The following is a 26,886-nucleotide window of genomic DNA, read 5'->3' on the forward strand; positions in this document are numbered from 1 at the left end:
ACTTTTTGAGGATTAACCTGAGGGGGCATATCATGTGATATTTATATAGAACAGGTTGTTACGGACGCCGCGATACCCAATATGTCTGTAATTTTTATTTTTGTTAAATTTTAAACAGTGAAAGCATTTTTGAATAGCATAAAATCTTATTTTTGTGTTGCCATGTTCTGAGAGCCATATTTTTTTAAAATTTTTGGGCAATTGTCTTAGGTAGGGGCTCATTTTTTGCGAGATGAGATGGCGGTTTGATTGGCACCATTTTGGGGTACAAAAGGCTTTTTGATCACTTGGTATTACACTTTTTATGAGGCAAAGTGACAAAAAATAGCTGTTTTGCGATATTTTTAATTTTATTTAAAGCATTCACCTGAGGGTACATCTCATGTGATATTTTTATGGAGCAGGTTGTTACAGACATGGCGATACCCAATATGTCTATCATTTTTTTTTTTGTAAAGTTTTTTTTTGTTAAGTTTTACACAGTGAAAGCATTTTTGAATAGCATAAAATCTTGTTTTTGTGTTGACATTTTCTGAGAGCCAAACTTTGTTAATTTTTAGGGGCGATTGTCTTAGGTAGGGGGTAATTTTTTGCACTGCGCGGATAAGTAACGTGATAATTTTATAGATGAGGTCGTTACAGACGTGGCAGTACCAAACATGTGTATTTTATCTTTTTAAACCAATTGGATATAGGAAAAAGCTTTAATTTTTTAACCAGTTTCTTTTTTTCACAATATTTTGACCCAGACCCACTTGGTTCTTGAAGATCCAGTGAGTCTGATGCCTCTACAATACACTGCAGTGCACTGTATAGTGTACTGCAGTGTATTTTCACTCACAGCCTAATCAGGCGTCTGGTTGCCATGGTAACCATCGGGATGCTGCCACAGCAGCGCATTGGCCCGATGAGGGAGGGAGCTCCCTACCTCTGTACACGGCTTAGATATACCATAGCAAGCTGGATGCCTGTGAAGGCGTCTAGTTGCTATGGTAACCATTGGGACGCTGCCATAGCAGCGCAGCGGTCCGATGGGGGAGGGGGCTCCCCCCCCTTCCATACAGAGATCCCAACGGACTGCGGCATGGAAGAGTTTAATCGGCCAGCATCGATGTCGACGGTTTGAAGCAGAGTGCACGGACAGAAGGAATGTGGAGAGGGGCTGTGGGGGAAACGCTTGGCCATCCTGAACATGAATGGGGACGGGAATATGCATGGACAGAAGGGATGTAGAGTGGGGCTGTGGGGGGGACGCTTGGTCATCCTGAACATGAATGGGGACGGGGATGTGCATGGACAGAAGGGATGTGCTGGGGGGGTGTGCACTTGGCCATCCTGAACATGAATGGGGACAGGGATGTGCATGGACAGAAGGGATGTGGATTGGGGCTGTGGGGGGGATGCTTGGCCATCCTGAACATGAATGGGGATGGAGGAGTGCACAGACAGAAGGGTTGTGGAGTGGGCTGTGGCTTGGGGAGGGGGGTGTGACAGTATACACTAGTACAGTGCGGTTGCGCTTACATTCCCTCTGACGCAAGCGCACTGTGGATGCAGAGCAAGAGGCAGTCCATGAACGTGTCCTCAGTGCTTGATTGACACTTTCACGGTAGATGGTACTAAAGCTCCAGGATCACATGCACAATGAACGGCACGTGTAGTTGGAGCAACGAGGAAGTGCAGGCAGCGCACCATGTGATCAGGTTGTAGAGCTCAGCCCCGGTAGGAAATTTGTAATAAATGTGATTTTAAAACTTGAAAGGTGTGCTATTGTGACAAGCATAGCATAGAAAAGTTTAATGTCAGAATAACCCTTTAATTCCTTTAACAGGTTCTACAATTATTGTGAAAGGCTTCAGAATGGGATAACACTTGAAGCCATACTCACCCTCACCACCTAAGCCAGTGATTGACTTCTATAGGCGTTTCCAGCATGTTAAAGGGCTGCAGATTTGTACCTATGAAACTGGCTGACCTGTTGCACGTGCACTTGACAGCTAAAGGCATCTGTGTTGGTCCCATGTTCATATGTGTCCGCATTGCTGAGAAAAATGAAGTTTTAATATGTGCAAATGAGTCTCTAGAAGCAACAGGGGCAGTCCTGTTATATTTTGAAACTTTGCTGTCTCTGCAACTGCCGCGTCTTCTCCACTTTGATTGACTGAAAGAAGTCAGGGCATGGCGTAATCACGTTTACACTGCCTGGCCCTGTCAATCAAAGTGCAGTGGGTGCTGCAGTTGCAGAGAGAGCAGAGCCTCTAGGTGTAAGGGCAACGCCACTGTTGCTCCTAGAGGCTCATTTGCATATATTAAAACTTAATATTTCTCTGCAACGTGGGCACATATAAACAAGGGACCAACACAGATGCCCTCAGCTGCCAAGCGCACAAGCAACAGGTCAGCCAGTTTCATAGGTACAAATCTGCTGGCAGATGCCCTTTAACCCTTTCACAAATTTGAATGTAACTGTAATTCCAGATTGCATGTAAAGGCAGTTGGCCGTACTGTTACGTGCAAATTGCTAAACGGTGCTGTGACACGATAAAGTATGAGAGCCCCGGAGTCTCTGCTCTCACCAAGAGCAGAGACACCGGAGAAGCTGTCAATGGACCAATCAGAGTGGCCTCTTGCCGGCGATCGCGCTGATTGGTTATTCTGCACAGACTAACCAATCGGAGCATGGCCGTGTAGAAAATGCTGGTTTCAGTATCTGATCTCCACTCTGTGCCCCTGATGCCCTCAGTGTTGTCTAGTTGCCACCATTGTCCCCCTGCAGCCCTCTGTGCTGTTTCGGCTGTGATGGCATTGCTTTCTAAATGCATTTAGAAACCGCTCAAGCAAGGTGGCCGCCCCCATAATCATGTTCAGGATATAGAATAGAAAATCTGCATTCAGAAAATTAAAAACTGATTACAAAAAAGATATGTGTTACTATCTGTTTTTAACTGGCAGATAACATTTTTGGTGACACATTTACTGTAAATTCTGTCAGTAGATAAAAGTTTTCCTCGGTCTGCTGGGAGGATGGAATTATTTCTGATAATAACATAGCTTTAAACGGGGTGTCTCAACTGGTGGCATATCACTAAGATATCATTTTCTATCAGTTAGGTATCAATTTCTGGTCAATGAAATGTTCTGTTCCCCACTAGTCGTTAAAATGAACTTGACTAGGGTAGTTTTTCTTTTTCTTTATTTTTACATGATGTATTTTTCTGGTATATATATAATTGTTCAAAATTAATAAAAACTATTTGATAAAAAACAAACAAACTATGAACTTAACTAGTAGTGTGCCAGTAGGGTTGGGTTATAATGGGTCAAGTATGTGGCCTCTAAAAACTGAGCAGAACGGACAGTATGATGAGCCATACACTGTAATGTCTTCACTGAAAGAACCCTTTTAAGGAATATTTTATGTAATTCCATGTTATATTCTCATAGTTGAAAATATATTATTTTAGTAATTTCCAGTATCATTCAGTCAAAAAACCACTAGTATTTATTGCAGTGTACTTTTCCCCCACTCTGATACTTGATGGATGATTGCTGACACCTTTACATTTGTTCAGATATTGTTAGAGCGTAATATGCACAGAAGAGAAAAGGTTATATTGAAAGTTTGCACTTTACTCTGACTCAGACCACTAGTAAGTATATTATTTTTACTCCTCTGATTCCTGTAATACAAGTTGTGAGACATTTTCCCAGGACGCCTTCTCTTAGCCCCCTCATTATGCAGATAGGAAGAAACAGACATGCCTCAGTAAATGTCTCCGACCCTTGGCAAATCCACTTATTACAAAATTCGATTTTCCAAACTCCATTGACAAACATCAATACACGTTTGTGTTGTTACTGTGGTTTAGACTGATCAGAACGATAGAAAACATTACCAGTCAGGATGAGTAAAAGTTACCTGTGAGTCATTTCTATGAAACTACATTATCAGCAGGTGGAGCCGCTTCTTAAACCACATCTTCTTACATAAAAGAATATTACGTAAAAGGCATGTGACCGATATTTACAGCAAACTTGAAGGATAGTGATTAATTTTATGTGGCATCCAAATATTGTCATAATTAGCATAAATCCTGTGGGACATTTGCATGATCTGCATATACCTGTCAAACAGCTGATCGGCGGGGTCCTGGGTTTCAACAATCAGATACTGATGACCTATACTGAGGATATACATCAGTAAAAAAAAAACACCTGGAAAACCCCTTTAAATTACTGTATTAATCATGAGATTATCTAGAACAATTAGGATGAATAACAGCAAAAATTATTGGGGCACATTTACTAATATGGGTCAACACACTAATGTATGTGGGGAGCTTCTGATTCTTGCCTGATTCTTTTGATCTCTGGGGAGATAAGTCACCGCTGCAACTGTTTGGCAGCGGCTTTTCTGCTCTTCCCATATCATACGCAAGCACATTTTCCAGATGAGTTTAAAAAAATTGGAGCTACACTAGTTGCGCCAAAATTGCACCAATTTGCGTGACTCTTTAGACAGATTCTAGGTACAGATACATTAGTAGATCTAGGCTGATGAAATCTAAAATAGTATTTTCCAGACTATACAGACAGTAAAATCTCAAAATGTGAGTTCAATAAGTAGCAGTATTGTTATTGATAAGATTTCAAGCAATAAGTCTGAGTTCACAGTTCAGTTATTTGGTCAGTTATTTCTATCAGTTAGGGTCCATTCACATGTCTGCATAAATGGGTCTGCATGCATTCCGCAATTTTATGGAACGGGTGTGGACCCATTCATTTTAATGGGGCCGCAAAAGATGTGGACCCTTATTGGGAGCCAAAACCAGGTGTGGGTCAAAAACATAGAACATGTGCAGATCTTTCCATTATACCTTATCACTGAGTAGGCTTCTCTACTGGTTTTGGCTCACAAGAACTGATGGAAATAACTGACCATATAATTGACGTGTGAACTCAGCCTCAGAAGGTGTTTCCCATTAGTTTTTTTTTTCAAAATAAAAAGGGTGTGAGATTATCTAAAAAAGGATATTATTATTTTATCCAAAAATGCTGCCACTCTTGTCAAAGAGCAGTGACTGGTATTGCATACTTGCATTTTGACAAAAATTTAGTTTTGATATATGCAAGTGAGCCTGTAGGAGAAACGGGTGCGTTGCCGTTACACCTAGAAGCTCAGCCGTCCCTGCAACTACCGCACCCTCTGCGCGTTGATTGACAGGTCCACTCAAAGTGCAGAGGGCGTTGCAGTTGCGGAGAGAGCTGAGCCTCTAGGTAAAAAGGCAACACCCCCATTGCTCCTAGAGGCTCATTTGCATATATCAAAACATAATTTTTCTCAGCAATGTGGGCACATATTAACATGGGACCAACACAGATGCCTTTAGCTGCCAAGCGCACATGTAACAGGTCAGCCAGTACATAGGTACAAATCTGCTGACAGGTGTCACCAGCGACCACCCCATCAAACTGTTTGCATAGACACGTAGCTGTGGTTAAAACACCGTTTTTTGTTTGTTGATTCAAGACTCCATTCACATGTTATGATACTTTTTCCTAATATGCAAATTAGACCTTGGGTGGAATGAGGGCATCACCATTGATCTTGTTTCACCCAAGCTCCACTTCTTTCTGTGACAGCCCAGGTCAGGAAGTGGCAAAGCAGTGAGGGAGGGTCTAACCACAGAAAGGAGCAGAACATACTTACTCAGAATGTATGTGTAGTTCAGAGGCCTAAGATGGATTCCGTACAGTAGGATCCATTACCCAGAAGGCCCCATTGCGAGAAACCATATGTTGTGTGGTTTATGTTTTTTGCAATGGCTTTCGATATAGAAAAATGAAATCAGCTGCTCTGCTTTCTTATACAGTTGATAAAGCAGTATGACTGTTTTGGCTTCTATCTGGTGAATGGTTGCGCATGATTTAGGTTAAGTGCACCGACACAGTGTGTACTTAGCCTAAGCTGTAATTTAAGACACAGCTCATTATCTGAAGTGGTGCTATTTCTTGAAAGAAAAGAACCTTTTTAGCTAAACAAGTTCTTTAACTCTTTCAAGTTTTTTTTGCGTTTTCGTTTTGCACTCCCTGCCTTCCCAGAGCCATAACATAGTTATATGAGGGCTTGTTTTTTGAAGGACAAGTTGTACTTTTCAACGCCACCATTTAATATTACATATGATGTAGTGGGAAGCGGAAAAAAAATCCAAATGGGGTGAAATAAAAAAAGCAATTCCACCACAGTTTTACAGGTTTTTTATTTACGATTTTCGATATACGATAAACAGGGCTCCAGATGGCGACCAAAATGGTCGCAAATGTGACCTAGAATTGCTAAATGGCGACAAAACTTTGCAATCTTGTCGCCATTTGCGCCTAGACCCGCCGCTGCTCTGCCGCTTTCACAAACTGACATGGCATGCGCTGCTCTCAGCGCGTGCCATGTTCTTAACAACACAGGGGAGAATGAGGCAGTCCCTCCCCCCTGTACTGCTGCTGCCGCTGCCACCAATGGGCTGATAACGAGGAGGGGAGGGGCTATAGCCACTGCGCTACCAATGAATATCGTTTATGCTTAATACAAACGCAGGCTGCGGGTGCCGGCCATACCCCATACCCGGCACCCAGCCTCTATGTCTGCGCGCTGCAATCCGGCACCTGAGCGGTTAATAGCGGCCCAACCCCAGTATTATAAATCAGAATCATTGGTGGCGCAGTGCACCCCCAAACCCCCCCCCCTCCCAAAGTATTATAATCATTGGTGGTGCAGTGCGCCCCCAACCCCCAAGTATTATCATTGGTGGCAGTGGCAGTTCCGATTGGAGCCCCAGCAGTGTATTGCGGGGTTCTGATCGGTTACCATGGCAGCCAGGACGCTACTCAAGCCCTGGCTGCCATAGTCGGCTGGCTCCCTGCTGCTGTGTGCAGAAAGCACACTCAAGGAGCAAGCAGCAAGGAGAGTGTGAGGTCCTATTCACCCTGATAGAGATCTATCAGGGTGAATAGGACAAGGGATGAAAGATCCCAGGCTCTACTAGCCCCTAAGGGGGGTAAATAGGTATTAAGTAAAAAGTAAAAAAAAAAAAAAGTAAAAAAAAACCAAACACCAAAATATTAAGTTTAAATCACTCCCTTGCCCAATTTTACATATAAAATATATAAACAATAAAAAAAATTACATATCGCCATGCCCGAAAAAGTGCGAACTATTAAAATATTTTAAAATATCTCCTATGCGGTGAATGCCGTAACAGAAAAAAAAAAATTCAATTTGCCATTTTTTGGTAACCTTGTTCTGACAAAAATTAGGATCGGACTGTTCTATTATGGTCCAGGCGTTCGATAAAATGTGGAATGCATGCGGCTTTTTTGGTGTTTTATTTTTTTCACGTGGTATCGAGTATCGCAATACTTTTTTATGGTATCGAAATCAAGTAAAAATTTTGGTATTGTGACAACCCTAGGTAAGACGTGTGTTTTTTTTTTTTTTATTATACCGGAATTATATGTATTTTAAATTTGGCGACTAAAAATTTTAATTTGGCTCCTAAATTTTTCAGGTTAGGAGCCAATGGCTCCTTGATATTTTTTTTAGTCTGGAGCCCTGTATAAAACTAACTGGTTACTTTTATTCTAAAGGTCAGTACGAATCCTATATGTATAGTAGTTTTTCTTGCGTTTTGATAGTGATAAAAAAAATTAAAAGTGGGGAAAAAATCAGTTTTATTTTTTTGTCACCATATTTTGACTCCTATAACTTTATGTGTATGGAGCGATCTGAACTTTTCATTGATATCATTCTGGGGTTGTGTATGACTTTTTGATCATACTATGGGTGTTTTTTGTTTTACACTTTTTTATAGTTTCCATAGGGCAAGGGCTCTTACAGGCAAGGGCTCACACACGCTGCTGCACACACGCTCCGGCTCCTCCGATCGCAAAAGCTTTCGGTTTTCAGCGCGATCAGATGCCGTGGTCAGGATTGACCACAGCATCTGAGGGCTTAAATGTCCGCGATCTGCATTTCTGCCGGTTGTGGACATGAGCCGCGGGTGTCTGCTAAAATAAGCAGACGGACACCCGCAGCTATGGTGCCCGCAGCGGGAAGAATCAGCACCATCTTTAAACACACGCCCTATGACGTACATGTATGTCATCGGGCGTGAAGGGGTTAAAATTTTCAACAGACTACAAAGTAGACCCACAAGAATGCAGTCAACCTGGACCACACATCCACTTTTTAGGCTAGGGCCCCACACAGACCCCTCTCAACCGCAATCAACAGCCATAGCCCACAGGAGCACACCAAGCTGCATGAAACATGCAGGCAAATGTGTTCTCCACCCTAGGATACCTGTAGCCCGACAGCAAAAAACAGAAAACCCCTCCACAAAAAGTTTGTGTGCAGCTCTGGCCTTTATACATTGATATGCAATTTTTTTAAAAATAAACATGAGGTTCTTAGTACACATTGGTCAAATTTTATAACTTCTTTCCACTTTACGTGACCTCCTTTTAAGTTGTTCCTTGCTGTATTAGGTGCAGTGCTGTATGGCACCTGCCACCACCACAACACAAATGAAATATAGGACATTATATAGACATGAGTTATTCTACTTCAACTTCTCACTTGTGAGATGTTAAGGCATGTGGACAGTTTTCTGTGGGGATAAAGTACAGAAGAATATGGCATTGTGTTTCACATCAAATGGACAAAAGTGAACTGTACCATAGTCAGATGAGGTTTTATTGTTTGGCAGTGGTGGCGGAAAGTATACTTAGGAGGTAATTTATCATGAGGGGAATATTTGTAGTCAGTTTTGCTTGTGTCTATGTTGGCATACTTTTTGCAACATTTATTAAATGTCCCAGCCTTATACCTAACACTGTTTTTTCTAGAAATCTACTCCAGTTTTCCTCATCTACCCTCCTAGTGGAGTGAGATTGTGACTTTTTTGTGACATTTATTACAGTAATAAATCTGTAGAGAAACTCATTAACATAACTAACCACACCAACGTTTCCACCCATATTTCAAAAGTTGAGTAAGTGGTTTAAAAATGCGAAAAGTCTCAAAATTTATGCACATTTATGCCCATTTTGGAACTTTTTCAAGCCAGAATTGTGGAGTGAAGGCACTTCATTTCCTCTTGACCTAAAATATAATTGCTGCATAACAACTGCAAGACGTACTAATGGAGGTGACTGGGTGAAGGTTTGTGACTTTGGCTCTATTAGGGTACATCCACATGAGACGCAAAATACAGTGGAAAATCCACAGCCAGAAATTGGTGTGGATTTCATCCTCATTGCAAAGAGTGAAATCTGCGGTGGAGATCCAAAGCATAAATTAAAACGCTAAAGATTTCAAATCTCCACTGCAGGCAATTTTATGTGGAAGTTTTTTTTTTCCCGCAGTGTGGGGGTAAGAATAAATAAAATCTCATACACTTTTCTGGTACTATATCATGCTGTGGATAGGCCGCATTAATATCTGCAACAGCAAATCCATTGTGTATCCACCACAAGTGAACATGCACTTAAAGGGGTTCTGTCACTTCAGCAAATGGCATTTATAATGTAGAGAAAGTTAATACAAGGCACTTACTAATGTATTGTGATTGTCCATATTGCTTCCTTTGCTGGCTGGATTCATTTTTGCATCACATTATACACTCCTAATTTCTATGGTTCCGACCACCCTGCAATCCATAAGTGGTGGCCGTGCTTACACACTATAGAAAAAAAGCACCAGTTTATGTGAGCCTTCACAGTCCCGGCCGCCAGACAGACACCACTGATAGATTGCAGGGTGGTCATAACCATGGAAACGAGCAGTGTACTGTATAATGTGATGGAAAAATGAATCCACCCAACAAAGGAAGCAATATGGATAATAACAATACATTAGTAAATGGCTTGTATTAAATTTCTCTATATAATAAATGCCACTTCCAGATGTGACACAACCCCTTTAATACTAAAAGCATGTGTTTAATTTACCCATATAAATTTGGTATAAATATATACTTATTAAATGTGAAAAAGTTGAGTGTGCTGCAAGGTGATTACATAAAAAGTGATAAAAATTCACTTAAAGGTGAACTAATTAATGAACAAAATTACAGACTCTTGAAAAAAAACTGTAATAAAAAAAGTTTATTCATTGTCTTTATCTGTTGTCTACGACCCAACAGCTAAATGTAACAGCTCAGATAGTGCCAGTATGAGGTGTGACCAGCACATTTCCTATAATAAACACATCTTAGCTACAGACCATATTCCATATGCATGTACTTGTGAAAAAATATAAACACATTTCCCACATAAGGATAAAAGGAACAAGGTGTGAGTTATTCTGTAAATGGAAGAATTCTCTTACAGCTGTCTTTTCAGCAGCTCAGAACCTCAAAAATTTCTGGGTATATTTTATTAGACATCTACTAAAAGGAGAGGGGTTGTCCAAGATTATTTTTTAAATCATACCCCCTCCCTCAGCCAATGGGACATGTGAAGAAATCTGTACTTAACTATTCCCCACTACTGTTGTTACCGAATTTCTGTCATTGTCTGTCAACTTCCTTCATGAACGGTGTCACATGCACTGTTGCTGCCAATGGTGGGCCTCAGCAGTGATGTGTCACAAGCAGCATGTCACTGCTGGGTCACGTGCCACTTTCAGACACGTCACAGTATTGTGCTGAGGTTTGTTGAAGCTGGAACCACAGTGACCAACTTAAAAAAAATTATTAAATCTTTATTTAACCCTTTCTACCCCGGGCCAGTTTTCATCTTCCTGTCCATGCCATTTTTTGCAAATCCGACGTGTCACTTTATGTGGTAATAGCTTTGGAGCACTTTTACTTATCCAAGCCATTCTGAGACTGTTTTCTCGTGACACATTGTACTTCACGACTAAATAAATAAATTTGAGTCAATATATTTTTCTTTTATTTATAAATAAAATCCCAAATTTACCAAAAATTTTGAAAAATTTACAATTTTCTAAATTAGATTTTCTCTACTTTTAAGACAGATAGCAATGCCTCATAAAACAGTTTTCAGTCATCATTTCCCATATGTCTGCTTTATCCTGGCATCATTTTGTAAATGTCATTTTATTTTCTTAGGACGTTAGAAGGCTTAGAAGTTTAGAATCCATTTTTCAAATTTTCAACAAAATTTCCAAAACCATTTTTTAAGCACCAATTTAGTTATAAAGTGATTTTGAGGGGCTTACATAATGGAAACCACCCATAAATTACGCCATTTTAGAAACTTCATCCCTCAAATTATTCAAAACTGACGTTACAAACTTTGTTAACCCTTTAGGTGTTCCACAAGAATTAAAGGAAAATGGAGGCGAAATTTCAAAATTTCATTTTATGCAGATTTTTCATGTTATTCATTTTTTTCTTGCAACACAGCAAGGGCCATTTTGTATTTGAAGAGACCCTGACGTACCCCTACAGTGACCCCATTTTGGAAACTACACCCTTCAAAGAATATATTAAGGGTTGTTCTGAGCACTTTGAACCCGTAAGCGTTTTACAGAATTTGAAAACACTTGGCTGTGAAAAGGAAAATTTCTTCCAATAAAATGTTGCTTTAGCCCCAAATTTTTCATTTTCACAAGGGGTAACAGGAGAAAAAGCACCCAAAAATTGTTACCCATTTTCTTCTGAATACGGCTACACCCCATATGTAGTGGTAAACTACTGTGGGGGCACATGGCAGGACTCGGAACGGAAGGAGCGCCATATGGCTTTAGCAGCGCAGATTTTGATAGATTGGTTTATGGGCGCCATTGGTTTTTATATTTTGAGTGATTGTCTTATGTGGGGGCTAATTTTTTGTGGGATGAGGTGACCTTTTCATTGGTACCGTTTTAGGGTACATAAGACTTTTTGATCGCTTGGTATTACACTTTTTGTGAGGCAAGGTGAAAAAAAGGCTGTTTTGGCGTAGTTTTTTTTTAAAGTTTTTTTTACAGTATTCACCTGAGGGAGCATATAATGTGATATTTTTATAGAGCAGATTGTTACGGACGTGGCAATACCCAATATGTCTATTATTTATATTTTTGTTACGTTTTACACAGTAAATGCATCTTTGAACAGAATGAAATCTTGTTTTTGTGCTGCCATTTTCTGAGAGCCATATTTTTTTTATATTTAGGGCGATTGTCTTAGGTATGGTCTTATTTTTTGTGGGATAAGATGCCGGTTTGATTGGTATCATTTTGGGGTACATAAGACTTTTTGATCGCTTGGTATTACACTTTTTGTGAGGCAAGGTGACAAAAAATGGCTGTTTTAATTTTTTTTTTTTTTTTTATAGCATTCACCTGAGGGAGCATCTCATGTGATATTTTTATAGAGCAGGTTGTTACAGACGTGACAATACCTAATATGTATATTATTTTTATTTTTGTTAAGTTTTACACAGTAAATGCATTTTTTAACAGAATTAAATCTTGTTTTTGTGTTGCCACTTTCTGAGAGCCGTATTTATTTATTTTTTGTGAGATTGTCTTAGGTAGGCTCTTATTTTTTGCGGGATGAGATGACGGTTTGATTGGTACCATTTTGGGCTAAATACGCCTTTTTGATCGCTTGGTATTACACTTTTATTTTATTTTTTTACTACATTCACCTGACAGGGTGGATCATGTGATATTTTTATAGAGCCGGTCGATACAGACACGGCAATACCTAATATGTGTACTTTTCTTTTTTTAAAATTTTTTTATTATGGGAAAAGAACGCATTTATTTTTTTTTACTTTAATTATTATTATTTTTTTATTATGCAAAACTTTATATAAATTTTTTTCCTTTTTTTTTCCCCACAACTTTTGGGGCTGATCCCCTGTACAATGCATTACAATACTTCTGTATTGTAATGCATTGGCTTACAGCCTTCCTGCCTGTGAGATCCAGGGGGCTGGATCTCACAGGCTTACATGGAAGGCAGCCCCGTCACAGCAGCGCGGGGACCCGATGGGGAAGGGGAGGGAGCTCCCTCCACACACCCCGCGGTAAGCTGACCGCGGCATAGTGAGGGTTAATGCACCGGCATCTGTGTTTTCACCGATGCCAGCGCATACAGCAGGGGTCCAGCTAACGAAACAGACGGTCATCTGCAGCTGATTGGGCGGGCGCAGCTACTGCACCCGCCCAATCAGCTTGCCGTAGTACTACAGCGCTGGTCGGAAACTCAGTTCCCACAGCGCCGTACTATTACAGCGCTGGTCGGGAAGGGGTTGAGAAAGCATAGTGTATACAGGTATCCAGTAACTGGATGGTAGTAATAGATGGAATACAGAATCATGGAGAAATCGCTATAAGGATATCAGAGAAACATTGTGCATTATTTATCACGTAGTTAAAGTAGGCAAGAATAAATGGAAAATATGTTAAGTAAACAAATAAAGTACCCTGAAAGCCATAGATGAAGAGCAACCATTGAGAACGTAATAATTTGAGGCAAAATGCTGCCAATATACAGTACAGACCAAAAGTTTGGACACACCTTCTCATTCAAAGAGTTTTCTTTATTTTCATGACTATGAAGGCATCAAAACTATGAATTAACACATGTGGAATTATATACATAACAAACAAGTGTGAAACAACTGGAAATATGTCATATTCTAGGTTCTTCAAAGTAGCCACCTTTTGCTTTGATTACTGCTTTGCACACTCTTGGCATTCTCTTGATGAGCTTCAAGAGGTAGTCCCCTGAAATGGTCTTCCAACAGTCTTGAAGGAGTTCCCAGAGATGCTTAGCACTTGTTGGCCCTTTTGCCTTCACTCTGCGGTCCAGCTCACCCCAAACCATCTCGATTGGGTTCAGGTCCGGTGACTGTGGAGGCCAGGTCATCTGGCGCAGCACCCCATCACTCTCCTTCATGGTCAAATAGCCCTTACTTTCAAAGTTTTCCCAATTTTTCGGCTGACTAACTGACCTTCATTTCTTAAAGTAAAGATGGCCACTCGGTTTTCTTTACTTAGCTGCTTTTTTCTTGCCATAATACAAATTCTAACAGTCTATTCAGTAGGACTATCAGCTGTGTATCCACCTGACTTCTCCTCAACACAACTGATGGTCCCAACCCCATTTATAAGGCAAGAAATCCCACTTATTAAACCTTACAGGGCACACATGTGAAATGAAAACCATTTCAGGGGACTAACTCTTGAAGCTCATCAAGAGAATGCCAAGAGTGTGCAAAGCAGTAATCAAAGCAAAAGGTGGCTACTATGAAGAACCTAGAATATGACATATTTTCAGTTGTTTCACACTTGTTTGTTATGTATATAATTCCACATGTGTTAATTCATAGTTTTGATGCCTTCAGTGTGAATCTACAATTTTCATAGTCCTGAAAATAAAGAAAACTCTTTGAATGAGAAGGTGTGTCCAAACTTTTGGTCTGTACTGTACATGAAAAACAGACAGACGAATAAAGACAAGGAAGTGTATACGAACATAAAATGGAAGGAGACGAGGGAGGAAGGGATGGCAACTAATAAATAAAGCAAAAAAATGATGGGAAGGGAGACTTCCACAGAGCTGGTATACATTCCCGAGCGGCCTTCACTAAATGCCGTATGATCGACGTACGGAGGAGAAGAATCTTTAAATCTGACAGGTGCAACAGGAAAAACACTGGGGTGTTGGGTATGGAGAATGGGAAGATTTTAGTGAGATGGATGGCCTCCCAAAACTGAGCTTACTACCATGCCAAAAGCTATGCCAGAGTAAACCTTCTGGGAAGAGAACATTTTGTGAAGGTGAGTTCGTACATCTAGTAACAGTTAACAGTTTGTAGCCTGCCTCCTGAAATTTACTAGCAATAGAGGATTTATGAGTAAGTCGGAACAATCTCGGCCTTTGGTCAGAGTGGATGTCCACTCCCAGATCAGAAGCCCAGTGATCGATATACGGAGGATGGAAATACGACAGTGGAGAGATCAATAACTTACAGAAGTCATGGAGGGAGTGTTGGTGGACACCTGTGCCAATGCAATCTTTTTCAAATAGGGTGAGGGATCTGTCATATACTTGAGCCTCGTGAATAGTAGAAAGGAAATGGGAGAGTTGCATGGCTCTCCAGGGCCCCAACTTACAATGGTCAGTGAGATTAAGCAATTCCAAGTAAGTGAACCATTGTCCTGATGTCCTGAAATAGGGGACACAGCATTTTCTCCTCAGACCCAAAATGTACACGGGCCTGGTGAGCAACTGACAGCGAAGTCTGGATGTCTTAAAATTGGGAACAGCAGAGAAAGGGCTGGCAAAATCAGAGCCTGATTGGAGATTTTTCGAAAGAGCAGTAGAGTAGGGCCCATGGTATGGCGGGAGGTAAGCGCGTGAGGGATCGGGGTTACTGCCCATGGAAGAAAAGAGAGGGGAGGTTTGAGAACACAAATATTCAATGGTAACCCATTGTAGTGTCCAACTTGATGGGATATAATTCCATCACGTCACATTCAATTTGCATTAGCTTTTACTTTTAGATCTTAATATCAACATTGGTCATGAAAGACATCTGAAAAGAGAGATTTTGAAGTTTCAGAAGTGCTATTTTTTTATTATTTTTTTGCAACTTCCTGTATTTTTCGCTTTATAAGATGCACTTTATTTCCCCCAAAAGTGGGGGGAAATGGCAGTGCGTCTTATAAAGCGAATGGTGCAATTTGTACATTGCTGACACTGATACATCGCCGGCCGCTATGCTGCACAGCGCGGCCTGCGATGTATCAGTTACAGTTTACCTCTATCACCCAGGGTGGGAGGAGTGGCTGGAGGTCGGCAACTGCTGTTGCACTCGCGGCTGGGCCCGGTGCAGTGACTGTACTCCATTACACCGGGCCCTGCTCACAGCAGTCTTCATATGTAAAGTCTATTTATGTAATCCTCAACCAGTGGCTCTGGTTTGTTAAACTAGCGTAATCGTCTTTAGTAGTACTCGCTATCAAAGCGACTGGCAGGCCAGCAGGGTAACGTCACTCACTCATTCACTGCGTCATGATCTTCCCACTTCATTAATGAAGCTAGAGCAAGAGCGTGAATGAGTAAGTGACGTTACACTGCCGGCCTGCCCGCCGCTTTGATAGTGAGTACTACAATACTACTAAAGACGATTACGCTAGTTTAACAAACCAGAGCCCCTGCTTTAGCATTAAATAAACAGACTTTACATGTAAAGACTGCTGTGAGTGGAGCCTGGTGTAATGGGGTCACTATTCACACAGGGACATGAGAAGACACAGTGGGGACTAGCATAAGATGCTATATCTGTGTCATCCACAGATCCCCCGCATAACAGTGTCATCCACAGATATCCCCATAGCAGTGTATCATCCACAGATCCCCCATAACAGTGTCATCCACAGATACCCCATAACAGTGTCATCCACAGATCCCCCATAACAGTGTCATCCACAGCTCCCCCCATATCAGTGTCATCCACAGATCCCCTATAACAGTGTCATCCAAAAATCCTCCATAACAATGCATCATCCACAGATCCTCCGTAACAATGCATCATCCACAGATGCCCCCATAACAGTGCGTCATCCATAGATCCCCCATAACAGTATCATCCACAGATCCCTCATAACAGTGTTATCCACAGCTCCCCCCATATCAGTGTGTGATCCACAAATCCCCCATAAGTGTCATCAACAGATCCCCCATAAAAATGCATTATCCATAGATGCCCCCATAACAGTGCATCATCCACAGATCCCCTCCATAACAGTGTCATCCACAGATCCCCATAATAGTGTCATCCACAGACCACCATCAGTTCAAAAGCACACCTTGTGGTTAAAAAAAATCTTTTATTCTTATTTTCCTCCTCAAAAACCTAGGTGCGTCTTATCATCCCTCGGGTCACGTATCGCCGTGGTGGTAACTTAAGGGACAAATTGGTCCATAGTGCATTCAGTTCCCCCACCAGTGAGACCTGGTTAGCCTCGAGAAAACCAAATGGCACATACAAATGTGGCAGTTGTGTTCTGTAAGGCCATCCAGAAAGGCGGGAAATTTACAAGCTCTGTCACGGGACGCAGTTTTGACATTAAGTACTTCATTAACTGCAGAACAGTGGGAGTGGTGTACTTGGCAACATGTATGTGTGGTTTACAGTAAGTGGAAAAAACCAAGTGTGAGTTTAGAAGATGCATAGGGGAACACCTACTAAAAATAAACAATCGAGGTGATACCCCTATTGCACAACATGTTGCGACTAACCACCCCACAATGATGAACTGTGTGATGTTCCAGGGTGTGGAGCATGTGAGATTACCACCTAGAGGGGGCGATATTGACACTCTACTCCTGAGAAAGGAGGCCCAATGGATATTTACTCTGGATACGATAAAACCTAAGGGTCTGAATGACTCTATTTCATTTGCGTGATTTATCGAATAATATGGATTTACTTGACTTGTGTGTCCATCCTCTGTCAATTGTATGGATACTCCATACTTCTCAACTACTAATTTTGGATAGGTATGGGTCTGGGGTCCCCCTGTCCTTGGATAGATACCTTTAAAGTGCAGGCTGAACGCTTCTAATTAAATATTGACGTGTCCTTTCTGCATGATGACTTTAATAGCTCTTGGATGATTAATGTGTACCATATATTGCATAATAGTGCTCCCGCGCTATGGCCCTCATAGTGCCGGAGGCTCTAATGTGCTGCACGCACGCCATCAGAGGCATGCAGCGTTTGTGTTACTGAATGTACTAAGTCAGCCCTAAGAACAGTACAGATAGGCTGGCGTTATCGCTACACACTCACCACTAGAGTGTTGTAGTATTCAGTGATGGCCAGTTCGCCGTGTAAGCCCTTACCTGTGCCTGTGCCGCGAGCTGGTCTAAAACAAATGCGGTCACCGGGAGCAGGCAGTTTCGAGAACAGCCGCCGGGGGCCTTCATCGGGCTGTGACCGCATTTGTTTCAGACCGCCTCGTGGCACAGGCACAGGTAAGGGCTTACTTACCTGTGCATCGTCGGACTTGTGAGTTAAGATGGCAGCCCGCATGTATTCGCGGGCGAACACGGCGAACTGGCCATCACTGTAGTAATACATCTGAGTCAGTCCTACCTAAGAACAGTACAGATAGGCTGGTGTTATCGCTACACATTCACCACTAGAGTGTTGTAGTAATACATCTGAACTATACCTTGTATGGTACTCTTTGCTCCTGAGGAAATACCGATCAATATCGGCAGGGAAACGCGTCGAGCAACACAGTGCACCTACTTATGTTCAGTTTCAATGCAGAGCCGCTGCTCTAGTTGAGGGACAATCCATTCAGAAATTACCAGGGGTCGTGTCCTTTGCTACAGTGTGTTTAGCGGTGTTAATAGATGATAAGGGACAGACCATACAAAGTTACTGATTTAGGACTTAATCACATCACTAATCCTATGGGCTTTATGTAGCTTCCGCTAGGGGTGGGCGATATATGCGATATGCATGATATGAATCTGTGCAACGATACAGATTTTGTCCATATCGCATATATCGCCGGACTGCTATATGACCACGGAGCGGTAGTGAATTAAAGAAGCTTCTCACCGCACCTTGGCTCCGGCTCCCGACTCTGCAGTCCACACCGCGCTGTACTGGAGTGGCCAGGGCCTGGTGTGCACACAGCGTCAGCCCGCTGGCTGACGCTGTGTGTGATGTCAAGTCCCGCCCAATGCATGCTGGGAAGAAGACGCGACACCTGCGGACTGCCGAGCACCCTGCAGGAAAGGTAAGTATAGCGATTCTTCTGGGGGAGGGGGGGCTGGAGGATCTCTGGAGGATCGGGGGGGGGGTCTATTTGCAAAGGATGGCCATGGGGCTGATCTGATGGCACTGCCTCTGGGGGACATGTCTGATGGCAGATGATGGCACTGGCTCTGGGGGACATGTCTGATGGCAGATGGCAAATGCCATGGGGCTTGGGGCTGATGGCACTGGCTCTGGGGGACATGTCTGATGGCAGATGATGGCAAATGCCATGGGGCTGATGGCACTGGCTCTGGGGGACATGTCTGATGGCAGATGATGGCAAATGCCATGGGGCTTGGGGCTGATGGAACTAGCTCTGGGGGACATGTCTGATGGCAGATGATGGCAAATGCCATGGGGCTTGGGGCTGATGGCACTGGCTCTGGGGGACATGTCTGATGGCAGATGATGGCAAATGCCATGGGGCTTGGGGCTGATGGCACTGGCTCTGGGGGACATGTCTGATGGCAGATGATGGCAACTTGAAAAGTTTTGTAATTTGTATTTTTTGTATACATACAGAAGGAAATAATATATCGCAATATATATATCGCATATCGCACATGCTTCATATTATATCGCAATATAGATTTTAGGCCATATCGCCCACCCCTAGCTCCCACAACCTAATAGGGAGACGCTTTTTGGTGGTGTCAGTTGAGGAGATAGCATTTATACAGATTCTCTATGCTCTGGCTCACACCACTAGCCTGATTGTCAGATTTGGTGGAGAACCGATTTTTAATAATACATTAAATAAATGTTTTTAACGTACCTTATTCAGGCAGTTAACAGTTTATATTAGTAGTACGTCTATTTTCTATCAAGGAGTAGTTAATCAGCGTCTTATCATCAGGTGCGTCTTATAAAGCGAAAATACGGTATATTGCTTGCCAATTAAATTTCACTTGGCTTGTTTCTCTCAAGGTGCTAAAAAGATAAATTTACACCATTTAGAGTTTGATAATAAAATCCATAGTGCCTTAAACTATTTACTTAATGTCATTGAAATTAAAGGGTCTGCATCCGTTCTGCAAAATTCACACTGGCATCATGGCTTCCATATATAAACGAAACCACAGTGTGGTGCCAACAGACCCCATTGACTTATAGTGGGGTCTGCCATAGTTTCTGTAATTTTGACAGCTGTCAAAGGATGTCACAGGCTTTAGACCACTGGGTTTAAATCAGATTCTCAGTCCCCATGAGGAAATGTCCATTCACTGGTGGCCAGCAGTACTGTTTTTGGTGCTAAAAATATTAAAGAACATATTAGGGCATATGGATATCATCGAGGGAACCCTGGGTCATGAATAAGGACCCAGCTATGGAGGTCCGAAAAGCGTAGACGCTTCATGGAGAGTATGGATTTTATTTGTACATTTGTTATTCAATAAAGCAAACCACTTTTGGATAAGCTGGACTTCACCACTGATATTTCTTCTGTCTTCATGGAGTTTACTGTTTCCATCTCCAGTCCGTGCCTTCCAGAGTGCTGTCTATTCAGGTGAGCGCAGCCAAACAACATTTCGACTTGTTTAAAAATATTAAAGGGCATATGGATATCATTGAGAGCACCCTTAGGGACCCTACTCTAGGAGCCAGAATCAGCGCTTCTCATTCTGGGGGACTCAAGCTGTCCTTTTATCACAAGTTCATATATGGCCACCATAAAATACTACATTTCGAAAAGCCTGGCGGCCACAGTTGGTAACAGTAAAATCATAGATTTGCTGTTTAAAGGAAAACACTTGTATTGGTTTGGAGCGATGCATGACAGTGTTATCTAATGTAGCTACAGCCTACGCCTCATGCACACAACCATATCCATTCTTGTCAGCACAACTGACAAAAATAGGAGATGTTATATAATTTGCGGAACGGCTACACGGATAACATCCGTGTACTGTCAGCGTTTTTTGTGTACCCATAGAAATGAATGGGTCTGCATGGGGATCCGACATGACGCAAAACTACAGTCGTGTGTAGGAGGCCTTACACTGATTGAGAGGCGCTAATATTGGGAAACTCTTAGCAGGTTTCTATGATCTCTTGTACTTAATCATTAATGTGAATGCAATTTTCTTTTACATTGGCTTAGTTATGCAAAACAGCAGGTGTGGTCACGTACTGTACAACCGGAAAATGTAAATGAAAAAAAATTATAAGCAATTGAACGTTGACTGAAATAGGATCATAGAGGAATAGATCCCACATTAGAGAGCCACATGGTCAGTGCTATAGGAGATGAATGCTGCAAGGGAAACCTCACTATCTTATGCCTCATTCACACATCAGTGTTTGGTCAGTAATTTCCATCAGTGATTGTGAGCCAAAACTAGGTGCGCATCTAAATACAAAACAGGTACAGATCTTTACCTTATACCTTATGTCTGTGGAGGCTCCAGTCCTGGTTTTGGCTCACAACCTCTGATGGAAAAGACTGACGTGTGAATAAGGCATTATTCTTCTTTATCTTCTGTTCACAAAATGATTTGCAGCCACTTCCAGAGCTGCTTTCAGTTTTATTTATATATTGACCCATATGATGTTGGACCAGTATCTGGTACCAAGGAGAGAAAAGTGGCCAGGATTAACATTTCTGCAACACCTGCGGATATTGGACAGCTCATAAGTGGCACCAACTGGCAGCAGCAACTTTTTTTATGTCAACACCCTAGAACCTGTGAATTGTTTCAACTATTCTATGAAAGCAAAGTAGTGTTTTATTAATCCCTTTCTTTTCAGATGTGGATACAAGTATGGATTCTGTGAGCTATCCGGAGCAGCCACAACCAGCAGGTAAAATCACTTGCCGTGTTGCGCCTTCACAATATGTTTTTGGACCATAAATTAGCTTTATGCACATTTTTAGGTTTACTTTTACATTTCTGTTTCCATTCTTTTTTTCCTTTTTTTATTTTAACAGCTCTGACATCTTCTGGAGCATCTTTTCTCTTAAACGCGTCAGCCTCTGATGGCCGGGACCATGAGAGTGCACGTAGGCTAGTGCTTTTTCCTATATTGTGCAAGCACGACCACCACTGATGTATTGCAGGGTGGTCTGTAACTATGGAAACAAGCAGTGTATAATGTGACGGAAAAATTAATCCAGCCAGCAAAGGAAGCCATATGGATAATAACAATATACTAGTAAATGGCTTGTATTAACTTTCTGTACATGATAAATGGCACTTTTTGAAGTGAAACAACCCCTTTAAGGTTACATTCACACGAACGGGAAAAATGGACGTGTGGTTGCCGTTTAAGTAACGTCTTTCATAGGGCCAGTTTTACAACCAATTGAAGTCAGTGAAACTAATCACATGACCGCGAATAGCCTCCATAAAAAAAATAGAACACGTCCTGTCTCTTGGCTGTTTTCGTGGCCGTTTAGACAGACAGGAGTACACCCGTCTAATGGCTGTTAAAAACGGGTGAACTAGGCAGAAATAGGTCTTTCAGGGGTTACAAAAATACCTCACTCACTTGCATGTGCAGAACACTGGCTCCTCATTGAATGCAGCAGAACCTTCCCTCCCAGCATGATCTTATCACGCTGGGAGCACAGGTCCTGCTGTGTTCAGTGAGGAGCGACTATCTCTCTTGGGCAAGATAATGTGAGTTTTTTTCTTCTTTTATAGGCTATTCGCGGCTATGGGAATTCCATTTCAGCACCTATGCTAATCTGTCTCATCAGAAGTGGGACAGAATATTCTTTCCTTCCCTTACTTATAGGGTTATTTCGGTTGTTAAAGGTTATCCCATATTCACGGGCTAGAGCATAACTATTAGATCAGTGGGAGTCCTACTGCTAGGAACAGTGATCACAAGAACGGGTATCCCCAACCCCTCGGATTGCCCTGAAACAAACGGAGCATCTCCTATCTCTATGGGAGTTCTGGAAATATATGAGCACTGTACTCTGGCTGTCTCTGGAAGTTCAATAGAGATGAATGAAGCGGCAATTTACATGCCTGACCTGTCACTCCGTCCATTTGGGGGTATTCCCATGGAGGGTACCAATTCTTGTGAGCGTTGGGGACCCCAGTGGAAGAACTCAACCAGAATACCGCTTTATGGTCATTTTAACTAGTAAGCTAAGTTTAGTACAGTTTTCTAAAACACTGTACAATGAACTGGTTTGTATTTCAGATCTTAGTGTATGCTCTTCAAAAAGAGTCCCAGAGCCTGACTCTTGTGCTGCCAAATATCAGCATTGTAAGGAAGAGGAGGGACCACAGTCAGAAGGTATTGATCAGACCGATCTCCAACAGGAGGACAACAATGGTAAGGAGTCATTATACTTTTTGATTATGACGTTTTTAAAAGTCTTGTGCATTTGTGTTATGCCTGGGCTAGACAGTGACTTTATTTATACAATCCCAGTCTGAAGTGGGGGGTGGGGATACAACTCAGACAGCCTGATGTAACCAATACAGTATGTAAGTCCCTTAGCTATCCCTTTCTTGTGTCCTACCCTAATAGAAATGAATGGAAAATGCTGTAGTACAATTCTGCAACAGTCTTGGAAGGAGATTGTTTCTGTGCATGTTTAAAGGGCTTCTGTCATCAGATGCAAATGAGCCCCTAGGAGCGCCTCGATCCTGATATAGCATGTGCACTGAACGAGCTCCCTCAAGACTTCAGGGCAAGGCATTAGTTTGTCTTCACCACTGCATGGCCCTGTCAGTCATTGGTGGGGTCACGGCATGAAGGGCAGTGAGCAGAGCCTCTGGAAGCACCTTGGTGCAACAGCACCTCCCATGTTGCCCCTAAGGGCCCATTCCCATATTATAAAACATCTATTTTTTCAAGTATGCGGGGACCTAGGAAGAGGGGACCAAGACCATGATGTTCAACTGTCAAGTTCACATGTCTCAAGTGAGACAGTTTTATTTCTACGTATATGATGACTGAACCATTTAGTTGCCCTATTGCGCATAGGGACATCAGGGACAAAGTGGCTAAGGTATTAGTATGTGTTAAGACATCTTTACATGGACCGACTGTGCCGGCAATTATTGGGAACACACTGTTTCTGATCATTTCCTACAATAATTACATGCAGCAATCATCTTTTCTTTATGGGAACTAGCGACTAACCTCTTTATGATGCTGTGATTTTCCATTTTTGTGTTTTCATTTTGCACTCCATGTCTTCCTGGATTCATAACTTTTTTTTATTTTTCTATTCACATAGCCGTATGAGGTCTTGTTTTTTTTGTGGGACAAGTTGTACTTTCTAATGGCACTAAACATTGCTTGCTTGGAAAAAAAATCCAAATGAGATTGAATTGAAAAAAAAAGCAATTCTGCCATACTTTTATGGATTTCGTTTTTATGGTGTTCCCTATGTAGCAAAACTGACCAGTGCCTTTCATTTTCTGGGTCAGTATGTTTACAATGATACCACATTTATAGAGTTTTTCTTGTGTTTTAATACATTTATATTTTAAAAGTTTGGGCGTTTTGGGATGCCCACACTAATATATTTTAATAGTTTGGGAGTTTCTTTAAAATAAACTTTTTATTTTACTTTTTTAAAATTCCCCTGGGGGACCTGAACATGAGATCTTTAGATTACTTCTCCCATAGTGATTTAATACAGTAATGTATGGAAAATTCTGTATATTCCTATGGAGCACTGCCACCTGCAGGCATCCCTAAGAATTTACCTGTGATAGGCCTGGTAGCCTCCAGCAGTCTCCAGCCTTTTACCACCAACGAACAGCTTCCCCAATCTCTGCAATAGAAAGCCGTTCAGGCCCTAGGAGTGGAGTGCTCCCAGGGACAGCTACTTCATATGCCATCGACACAATTGACCACGTCATCTGAGGGGTTAAACGTCCACAATCGGGGTCATTGACAATTGCAGACATGAGTCCCGGGTGGAACAGCAGAAACCCAGCGGCTGTGTGGCACCCACTCCACTCAGGAGCAAACACCATCTTTAAAGTGCCAACATCTGCCGTACATGTACGGCAGAAGACAAGAAGGGGAAAATGCTGTAAACACTCATCCCATTGAGAATCATTGATTGATTTTGGCCAGCAGGTTCCTGTTTATAAGAAATATTGAGAGTCTTTTACTAATATTTGTTTCCAGTTTTTAGTGTAAAAATAGCCGCAAGACCCCTTTTTGTGACTTTTTAAATGTCCATGCGACAATACTTTGACACACAGTCTTTTATGTACCTCATTTGATACTTGGGAGTGGCTGGAAACAGACATGACTGTTGACAAAAAAACTAGTCCAGTCAGGGGCTTTTTACACTAGGTGCACAGACTTCCAGAGGTGTGCCTAATTTATAACTAGTAAAATGCTGGTCTTTGTAACCCCCAATGATTTTTGCATCTGCGTCCGTGCTGCTTTCACCCTATTAAGAAGTATGATCATCCATTCTTTTAAACTGTCACCATTCAATGCTACATTTTCCCTGTATCTGCGCATAAAACAGAGACAAACAAAGAGGACAATAGATATAATTTATTCAACATATCAAATACTGGCTTCCTAATTTGTTAGTTTCAAGCGTTACTAAGGATCTTTTGTGCTCAAGAATGGTGTATGAGGCTCCCTACGGATGCCAGATGGAAACAGGCAGACTCAGGTGTGACATGTAACTAAGGACTTTACTGCAAAAGCGTGCGTGAGACACCTGCAATGTGTCAGTGTGGTTCCTGTCTGTGTGCCGTGAATTACTATGAATGTTTATGAGGCTCCAATAATGATCAAAGAATTTTATCCTTTGGCTCAGACTCAACTTCCCTCTCTATTTTCTGGTTTCGAACCATCCTGTGCTGGAGTTCACCTGATAGGAGCTGACATTTATCATTTAAGGTTCTAAGGTCTTTACTGAACTCACATAGGGCAGCAAGCTTGGTTGTTACACATGTCTCACAAGAGGAAAGTGGCTTAAAGGGTTGTTTCACTTAAGCAAGTGGCATTTATTATGTTCAGAAAGTTAATACAAGGCACTTACTAATGTATTGTGATTGTCCATATTGCCTCCCTTGCTGGCTTGATTTATTTTTCAATCACATTATAAGCTGCTCGTTTCCATGGTTATGACCACCCTGCAATCCAGCAGCGGTGGCCGTCCTCACACACTATAGGAAAAAATTCCGGCCTCTTTGGTAGTTGAGACCGTGGGAGCACACGTGGGCTGGTGCTTTTTCCTATAGTGTGCAAGCATGGCCACTGCTGCTGGATTGCAGGGTGGTCGTAACCATGGAAACGAGCAGTGTATAATGTGATGGCAAAATGAATCCAGCAAGCGAAGCAAGCAATACGGACAATTACAATACATTAGTAAGTGGTTTGTATTAACTTTCTCTACATAATAAATGCCAGTTACTGAAGTGATACAACCCCTTTAAGGGTACAGCCACATGTGGTTTAAATGCTGCAGATTCTTTGCAGCAGAATTGCTTGTGGAATATCTACAGTACTAGTATAATGAATTTAATTTTAGAAATCTCATCCACACATAGTGGAGAAAACCTCCAGTGTATACTGAGTAGAACAGTGAGTTTTCTATCCGCAACATGCCAATTAGTGCTCTGTGTTTTACCCATGGCTTACAGCCTTTGCAATGCAAAGTGGAACTGGTACTTTTTAAATATGGCGCTCCTTCTAAGGCTTCATGCACACGACCAAATTTTTCATTCATAGAAATCAAACAGAAGAAAAATCCAGCTTCCTAAGAAAAGTGATAATCTTTAATACATACGTGCCTTAAAAGCCGACATACAATACATACATGTCTACGCGTTTCGTATCACAAAAATGTGGACCCTTACTCATTGGTCATAAGGGTCCACATTTTTGTGATCTGAAACGCGTAGACATGTATGTATTGTATGTCGGCTTTTAAGGCACGTATGTATTAAAGATTATCACTTTTCTTGGGAAGCTGGATTTTTCTCCTGTTTGATTTTTTGCATTTGGCGCTTGGTTCCTGACATCTATCCGTGCCTCCCTTGTATTTTTCATTCATCTGCTGTCTGCATTTTTTAGCACACTGACTTATTGCACTGACTTATTGCACACCTCTATTTTTTGAGGATCGCCTGGCCG

At 41.8% G+C, this 26,886-nt stretch overlaps 1 protein-coding gene across 4 annotated transcripts in view; it reads left to right on the forward strand.

Moving 5' to 3' along the window:
• Positions 1–26,886, forward strand: part of IKZF3 (IKAROS family zinc finger 3) — a 138,351-nt gene that overhangs the window by 45,524 nt on the left and 65,941 nt on the right. For 3 of the 4 annotated variants that reach the window (XM_040436909.1, XM_040436905.1, XM_040436906.1), the window contains exons 2-3: positions 21,553–21,606; positions 22,960–23,094. In XM_040436909.1, coding sequence (XP_040292843.1) covers positions 21,553–21,606; positions 22,960–23,094 — 189 coding nt within the window. Of the gene's footprint in view, positions 1–21,552; positions 21,607–21,733; positions 21,810–22,959; positions 23,095–26,886 lie in introns of all 4 variants that reach the window. The other variant, XM_040436907.1, reaches the window with a different exon arrangement.

Source organism: Bufo bufo, chromosome 6 (genome assembly GCF_905171765.1).
Source record: "Bufo bufo chromosome 6, aBufBuf1.1, whole genome shotgun sequence".
Lineage (NCBI taxonomy): Eukaryota > Metazoa > Chordata > Amphibia > Anura > Bufonidae > Bufo > Bufo bufo.